Source organism: Mauremys reevesii, linkage group 13, assembly GCF_016161935.1.
Source record: "Mauremys reevesii isolate NIE-2019 linkage group 13, ASM1616193v1, whole genome shotgun sequence".
NCBI classification, from domain to species: domain Eukaryota; kingdom Metazoa; phylum Chordata; order Testudines; family Geoemydidae; genus Mauremys; species Mauremys reevesii.
Genome location: NC_052635.1, coordinates 10,525,585 through 10,534,339, shown reverse-complemented (window position 1 = coordinate 10,534,339; position 8,755 = coordinate 10,525,585). Strand labels below are relative to the sequence as shown.

At 46.5% G+C, this 8,755-nt stretch overlaps 1 protein-coding gene across 1 annotated transcript; it reads right to left on the bottom strand.

Moving 5' to 3' along the window:
- Window positions 1-179: 179 nt before the first annotated feature.
- Window positions 180-7,344, bottom strand: LOC120379972 (maestro heat-like repeat-containing protein family member 2B). The gene is made up of 5 exons (XM_039497483.1): window positions 7,287-7,344; window positions 6,708-6,901; window positions 2,329-2,466; window positions 2,009-2,120; window positions 180-302 (listed from the first exon to the last, which is right to left on the bottom strand). Exons 2-5 carry the CDS (start codon window positions 6,779-6,781, stop codon window positions 180-182), a joined length of 447 nt encoding a protein of 148 aa, XP_039353417.1. The 5' UTR covers window positions 6,782-6,901; window positions 7,287-7,344.
- Between the last annotated feature and the right edge of the window lie 1,411 nt (window positions 7,345-8,755).

The following is an 8,755-nucleotide window of genomic DNA, read 5'->3' as shown; positions in this document are numbered from 1 at the left end:
GGATCCAGCTTGCTCTGTATTGACTGCAAAAAGAGGTTACTGGTGTATGGGAGAGAGCAGAATTTGGCCTAGTGCATTGTGTGCAGCCTCTGTAAACTCTGAACAATTATTTCCTGGTTTCTCTACTTCATGTTGCATCCTATTCAGTAATCTCTCATACCTTCACAGGCGCCCATCGACTATATTTCCCAGGCTCTTACAACCATCTGACGGACAATGCTGTTTCTATCCTGTGACCTTTCTTCCAAGATGTAAGACAATCTTAAGCAACTTCTTCTCCTGAGCATGGGATCACTCATTAGCTGAAATAAAATCAACATGTCCATTAGACCCAATATGATCATTAAGATTGGGAATAGAATTTGAGCAGACATGGAATACACGAAAAACAAGGAGTCCTCCTACAGCCACAATCTTGTAGATACAGACTAATATGGCTACCCCTCTGATACTTGGCACATAACAGGTAATTTTATCATTCCACACAAATGAGAAATGTCTTAAAAACATGGAGCCTTCCTTTGGGCACTATAATAGGGATCCGCTCACCTTTGAGAGCCTCTTAGTGGCTAGGTCTGGTACCACAGTCCTTTCTCACCCCTGGTACACCCTGCCAGCCGACCTCAGTGAGTCTTCTGTGGCTCAGGCCTCTGGCTAAGTCCCAAAGGCTAAATAAACCCCTTCTGGGCTAGTCAAGAACAGTCCCATTGCCCTCACTAGGGTCTCCAACCCCAACTCTGGGTCCTTGAAATTCTGCCCTTTGTTCAACTCTCCGTAAGCATTGTCCCCTTCCTGGGGCTTATGCCACTGTAAGTGGTAGGGGAACCAGGGCCTGCCCATAACTCTGGCTTCCAAACCATGGACCCTGTAAACAGTAGCTAGGTACCGCTTGATTTCAGTTCATTGTTGCTTCTTCCTACCGGCCACTTTTAGCTTCACCCTCACCTCAAGGTTCAAGTTCTTAAGGACTCTCTTCCTGCAAACCCAACTTAAGCAAATGCTGCCAGAATCAAACTCTGGCAATCCCCTGAATTTCTGCAGCCAGAGAGCAGCACCCTTTCTTGCCCCTCCAGTTCCTGGCAGGAACTGACCTGCTAAGGCTCTGCAGCATCTTTTAGCTGAGCTTGATGGGCTCTGATTGGCTGTTTTCATGAAGCCTCTATAGACAGCCCCAGATTTGTGGCTCTTTTCCTGGGGCAGGGGGCAGTAGGACCATGAGGCCTCTTGTAAGGAGCCTCAAAGCCCAGGAACAGCCCATCCCAGGCACAGATCGATTGTTTTCTTAGAACCAGATGAGCCCCTAAGATAGTTACTTAGCGTAAGTGGGAAATATGATGCAGATGTTAGAGGAGGGCTGTAGAAAGGGAGGATGGTCCAGCAGTTATCACACTAGCCTAGGACTTGGGAGACCCAGCTTCAATTTCCTGCTCCCTCAAAGACTTCCTGGGTGACCTTGGGCAAATCTCTTAGCCCTTCTGCGCATCAGCTCCCTGCCTGTAAAATAGGAATAAAAGTGCTTCCCTACCTCCCAGGAGTGTTGTGGGGACACACACATACATTAATGAGTTTTGAGGTACTCAGATACTACAGTCATGAGAACCTACGATAGTTGTGAATGTATTTGTATGTTGCTTGTTTTATAGTATTAGAACACTAGGTTCATTCCGAAGATCTGCTGAGCGAAACCAAAATCAGGAGCTGTTGGTTAGTATCAGCACTAGGACTTGGCAGAAGAGGTCCAGTACTTCAAACTCTGTCTGTATCTCTCTCATCCAGCGCCTGTGGTTGTGTAGCTAGTATAGGCAATGGCAGCAATACAAATATCAAAGAGAGAATGACTCCGAAAGGTAGAATGAAGCTCCTTGTCAGGTTTCCATATAAAGGGGGACCCAGTCTACTATCTAAAATGACAGTTACTCCTATGAACTGAACTGTACAACTCCCTAAAAGAAAGGCAAACAGACAATTGTCTAATGGTGAAACTGCTCTTCGGAGCCCTGTGTCTTACCTGGGCAAGGAAAGCTGTGCTGGTGACTCGGAAGTTTTCCATTGGGGAATTCACCCAGGGGAGGAGGCTCTGTATGATCTCAGGTGTTACTAGTCCAGATCTTAGCAGAACACTGGAAGGCAAAAGAAACCGCTTATGGGGTCGATTGCACACTTCAAAAATTCAGCTGCTCTGAGCAGACAGCTCTGATATCTATGGGTGAGAGATGTGTGTTTCCACCCAGGGCGCCCCACACAAAGCTATAAACGGGAGGTTCCCTCTCAGCCACTCTATTTGCTACTGATTCCCAAGGATAAAATGATGCCTCCAAGATCTCTTACCTCACCAGCAGACACACTCCCTCATGGTGAGTCTGGGGGTTTTCAAGCAGAATCCATGCTTTCTGCTTCCCAAGCACTCTCACCAGTTTCTCATTCCCAACTTTGAAAAGCACAGATTCTAATGCTTGGACAGAAAACCTGGGGAAAGAGAGGCAAAGAACTGCAGCAATTGGTAGGAAGGTGCAGCCTGAACAGAGTCAGGAAGCCCAGGTTACTTGTCAGGTCTGCTGTTCATTGACAGTTCATCCATTGGCAATATCCTGGATACCAGTGTCCCTGGAAGGACTTGATGCCAGGAGGTAAGTTTCTATCTCATACATCTCATATAACTAGTTTTGCTAGGGACAAAATTTTGCAGTCATTTTTCACTTTCTGCAAGGAGTATGGGCACTAGCAGAGTACAAGGATATAGAAAAGATACATGATCAGGACCCAAAAACTGGGGGCATAGAGTGTGGTGATCACTAGTGGATATTTTGGGGTCGTATCTCCAGATATGATGTGACAGAGTGCTGAGGGTTTGCACTTGAGTCAGCACTCTGGTCACTATTAGTACTAATTCAGTTCCTTACAGAAAACCTAATTGGACAGAGGTGTAGCTGATTACGAGGTCAGATTGGGGCTAGTGAGTCAAGGAACCAATCATTCCATTAACAGGGAAACTGTATAAAAGGACATGGGCAGGAGCCCTTTGAGGAACAGACAGAGAAAGAAACTTGGGTGACCAGATATCCCGATATTTGGGGCTTCATCTTATACAGGTGCCTATTACTCCCAACTCCTGTCCTGGTTTTTCACACTTTCTGTTTCTCTTTGGGTGACCAGACAGCAAGACAAAAAGCTGGGAGAGCCTGACAAACTGAGCTCTCTGAGTGGAAACAGCTTACCCCCCATTTTGGAGAAGAGTTTAGAAAGTTGAGATACAAGATAAAAAGGTGCTATGTATTGGTAGGGGGATTAAATAGACTACACGTTGGTGTTTACAAGCAAGAAAGTCTCAACGTGGTCTGCGTTTGTAGAAGGTGTGGGGTTGCAACACCCCTCTCTGTCACAGCAGGGGGCTCATCATGGATTTCCCTGTTATCTATTCAAATGGAGAGCCTGCTGGAGAAGCTGGGGTAGAGGTTTGGCAGTCAGGGTGATGGAGGGAACACACTGAAATGAGTGGTGAAGCAGCAAAGAGAAGTATAGAACAGGGGTTCTCAACCTTTCTGTTTCTGAGCCGCCTCTCACCTCAACAAGCTATAAATAGTCCATGGCCCAGTCCCAGCCCTCTGCACTGCCAGGCATCAGTTTGGGGCTCCTGGCTATGGATTTTAACTCCACAGGGTGCAGCGGCTCAGGGCTTTAGTGCAGGTGCTGGGCTCAGAGCTTCAGCTTTCTGCCCTAAGCCCCAGCTAGTCTACTGCCAGCCCTGCTTGGCAGACCCCCTAAAACCGGCCCGGTTGAGAACTGCTGGTGTAGAAGACCCCACCAACTTTCCAACAATCCCACCAGGCAGAAAAACAGCCTTTGCTTGCCTGGTAGGTTTAACAGCAAAAGAGCCTTCAGGAATTTATACGGGAGCAAGCCCAGGTCTGGCAACAACTCCCCCAAAGTCTGGCGAGTCCTGTGACAGGAAATGGAAACCAGGCACAGGAGATCAGACTCTGTAAAATGGGACCTGTGAACAACCCTGATCTGGTTTTGGTTACTCTTAAAGGAGCAGCGGTGAGACCTCATAGGGACAGAACAATGTGGGCCTTTCGACTGACACCCCATTTAACTGGGGAAGCACATATATGGCTCTTAGTGATTAGCGGGCAAGAGATTAGAACATGATTAAGGCAGCCATGCTGGATGAGGTGGGGCCTGTCCACAAAAGTACTGCCAGAAATGGAAAGTTGAAAGATGGATTGAGGGATTATGCCTCTGTGCATTTGGATAGAAATTGAAAGATTGCGCCACTCACTGGTAAGGCCAGGTACTCAAACTTGGGGGGGGGGGAGATCATGGACTGCATGATTCTGGAAGTTTCTTCAGAGTTTCCCTGAGCATACCTGAGTATAGGTTATCCCAGAGGTAGGATCAAAACTGAATATGTACATGGGGACAATACATTTTGCCCAATGGCAGAGGTGACTCTGGAAATCAAGGGGAAGTTTAGGCAGAAACATGTAGAGGTAGTGGATGGATTGCCCCACTGCCTTCTCCTGGGCATGGACTGGGATCCCTTTCTGACAGGGACACCAAGGCATGTGTGGAGGCCCAGGAGGGTGGAAGTAAAACCTGCAGGGCCAGGTAAAGAGGAAATATATGTAAAGGGGCTGGAGGAACCTAGACACAAAAGTACAAGCCACAGAGAAGGTGAGGATGGAGAAGTCCCCTGAGAGACAAGAGGAGGAGAAAGAAATCAAAAGTCAAGAGTAAAGGTGACTTAAGATCATCCATTAGGGTCAAACAGTCAGAGCCCTTACCACCAGGATCTCAGGAGCAGGCATCCCTAGAACACTTTGGAGAGACTCAGAGCAGTCTGTGTTCATGGAAGAGGCTGGGGCACAGCATACCACCCCGTCACATAGAGGTATCTAAAATGGGCCTGTGCATAGGCCAACAGCATGAGCAGAATATACACTTGTGTCTGCAGCACCAGAATTCACATAGCTAGGTACCCATCCATCAGAACAAATTCAAGTTTTGTGGACAAAACTTAGGCACCCATGCTTGAAAACCTGACTCACTGTGGCCACCGCATAAGATCAGCCTTACTGAGTCAGTCCAATGGTTCATCTAGTCCAGTATACTGTCTTCCAACAGTGGTCAATGCCAGCTTCTTCAGAAGAAATGAACAGAACAGGGCAATCATGAAGTGATCCAATCTCTGTTGTCCAGTCTCAGCTTCTGGTGGTCAGAGGCCTAAGGACACCCAGAGCGAGGGGTTGCATCCCTGACCATCTTGCCTAATAGCCGCTGATGGACCTGTCCTCCATGAACTTATCTAATTCTTTTTTTAAACCCAGTTATACTTTTGGCCTTCACACCATCCCTTGGCAATAAGTTCCACAGGTTGACCATGTGTTGTGTGAAGTTGTACTTTCTTATGTTTATTTTATACTCGCTGCCCATCCGTGAACAGAGTTTAGATCCTGGTTTCCTAGGAAAAGTCAGAGACATTATAAAACCAGGAAGTCTGTAATTTGAGCACCTTGTTGGCACGGAGTAAAGAAACACAACAATAATAGAAACTGTTGTGAGATTGGTGGGAAATGTACATTAATGGGCTACCAGATCTGAAGTCCACTGATGACTCAGGAATCTCTTAGTGTTAACTGGTGAGGGGCACAGAGTGGGTGCCGAGGGTGTGGTATGTACATTCTAGTTCACTAAAAGATTGCCATATGAGTCTCAAATAAAAGCTCATGTCACCAATATCATTGTGAAACACATCTACAGATGCAGTGTAAAGAGCCATGTCTATGCATTGAAAATTACATTCTTATGATCTGTGTCTAGGGACTAGTCACCAGGAAAGGTGAAAAAATGGTTTTCTTTCAGGCAAGAAATGTTTCTCCATCTGTTTGTTTACATGTAAATTAAGCATGTAGGGTTCACATTCGGTTCAGAAGGACTGTGAGAACTTCAAAGAAAGAAAAGTAACAGGAAGTAGGCAGGGGGTGGGGACCCAATTTTGGGGTACACCTCAAAGGTTTGCTCTAGTATATTTGGGCGACAAAGAAGACACCCTGGCATCTTTCACTTAGGAAGTAGATGGACAGCGAGACAGACAGCGGGGTCGCTATCAGGCTTGGTTGAGAACGTTGAGTGAGAAACATCTTTAGACAGGTTAACCTGTTGGTTAAATTTAGTCTCTAGGAGCATGTTATGATTTCATTATACATGTAACCATTTTTGGCTTGCATTCTTACTCACTATCACTGGAATCTCTGTTCTTTGATCATCTCTGCTCTTGTTTGCACTATAAATATATCCAAGTGCTGTGTGTTTTGCACTATAGAGTATAAGTAATAAAGTATAGAGTCTAAAGTAGAAGTAATAAACTGGTGTGTACTGTTCCATTGGGAACAGCAGGCCTGTAATTCTGTGAGTGTTCAGTGGATAAAGGTCTGGACACTATACGGAATGGTCAGAAGACTCGGGGGTTGGTGTGTGCCTATCATTAACCTGTACAAAGAGACTGGGGTCTGAGGAGGCCTGGATGGCAGTGCTTGTTTTGCCAGAGCCTGGTCATTTTAGGGAACTGACCCACAGCAGACACAGACAAGACTTCCTCACTCTAAGGGCAGGCGATGGTAAGGTGCCTCATAACCCTGGAAATTCCTGGGGAGTGTCACACAACTCTATTGGAATTCTCTTTGTTTCTCTGCATTCCTTCTAATTACCAGCAAGGGTTGCCCTCAGTATGTTGTTGGTCTTTTCGGAATAGGCTCCGGCTTCTTATCACTGGCAAAGGCATCTTTTGTCCTAAGGTTCGGCTGACCTGCTGCAGGAGAACAGGAAACAGCTCTGGGAGCAGCTCCTGCACAGCTTCGCTTGACTGCAGTGATGACACCACCTCAAAGATGGCACATGTTGCCTGAAAGGAGAGCATGGTAAAAAATGAGATCTCCTCCCAACACCATCACACCCTCTCTCCCCTTCTGATATCAGCTGTACTGAATTCTCACTTCTGCCAGTAACTTGAATGACTGCGAGCAACTCCCTTAACTCGTGGCTCAGTTTCCCACATCTATAAAAATGTGTATGACCTACCAAGGCATGTTGTGAGTCCTAAGGAATATTTGCAAAGCACTGTGAGAAACCTGGTTCAAAGACATTCTAATTGCCAGATATTATTAAGTAAATCAGCCACGTACTCTAAACTTGCCCTATTTGTTCCACAGACAGCAGAGCTGGACTCAGGGAAACAGTACATCAGGGAAACAGTACATCAGACAGAGTTAGTCTGTCATCTAACTTACTGAGAGAGGTTCAGCAGCTGCCAAATGCCTGTCAGTTTCAGTCTCTGAGGTGACGCTTCCTTCTTGGCTTGTTGAAGTCTTTATTTTTTCTATTAGGACCTGTAGGACTTGAGTGGCAAGCAAGGGGTCTCTCCCCAGAGATCTCCACAGCTCAGTGGTGTCACTGCAATTTAATAGAAGTTACATGTGACCCCTGGACTCTTTTGTGGCTCAGATTGAATGCGTCCTATTTAAGTAAAGACCAAATGTTCTCCTTGCCTATGATGAGAAAGTTAGGAGTACTGTCCTCCTCTAATGCTCCTCGTGTATAAATATTGAGTTTCCAGTTACAGAACTAGGTTAAGTGACCTAGTCTTACTGCAGCCTAACCATTAATACTAGACTTCCGAAGGACAAGACACAGAGCGCCAACCTCAGTTCCTGTTTTCCCACTTCCCAGTAAATATGGACTCATGAGCATGTGGCTCCCAAAGATCCAGGGTTTGGAAGGCAAGTTGATGAAAGAAAAGCCACATTCCTACTAACTGGACATACAATTATGAGAATGAATATTCATGGCCATCCTAGGTCCCCTTCACAAAGGGTGTCCCGACCCTCTGTTTGCCAGAAGCTGGGACTGGGCAAGAAAGGATGGATCATTTGACATTTATCTGCTCTGTTCATTCCCTCTGGGGCACCTGGCACTGGCCACTGTCGGAAGACAGGATACTGGGCTAGATGGACCTTTGGTCTGACCCACTATGGCCGTTCGTATGGTCTTAGATTCCAGCACTGATCATTGATAACTCAGTTAGGGATCTTTAAATGAAATGATGGATCTGCTTCCAGTCCAGTTTTAAGTCCCAAGGACGGCAACTCTATTCTAGCAGCCACACCCTCACCGATACCAAACGGCGGTCTGATGACAATATTGGCCCTATTCTTTGTAATCAGCCAGGGATTGGACTTGAAGCTGTCATGCTACCAGGAAATCAACAGCAACTGCTAATTTCCAAAGTGAGGTCAATTCAGGTGTCTAGAGAGCCAGGCCGGTTCCAGGCACCAGCCCAGCAAGCAGCTGCTTGGGGCGGCCAATGGTGAGGGGCGGCACGTCTGGGTCTTCGGTGGCAATTCGGCAGCTGGTCCCTCACTCCTTCTCGGAGCAAAGGACCAGCCGCCAAAGACTGAAGCGGTGGTGGTAGAGCTGCACATTGCGATCGCAGTTTTTTTGTGTTTTTTTGCTTTTTTGCTGCTTGGGGCAGCAAAAGCCCTGGAGCCAGCCCTGCTAGAGAAGTAGATGTTTCCAACAATACACTCCAGTTATACCAGTAAAGTTAGGTCTTTAGGATGTCAAAGCAGTTATGAATTAATGGAAACAGAATGACACTTAATTTCTCTCCACACCCCACCTTAATATGCTCTTGGACCTTCCTGGAGAAAGACCCAGGCTATTAACCATCAGGAATTATCCCAAAATGTCTGCTGCTTAA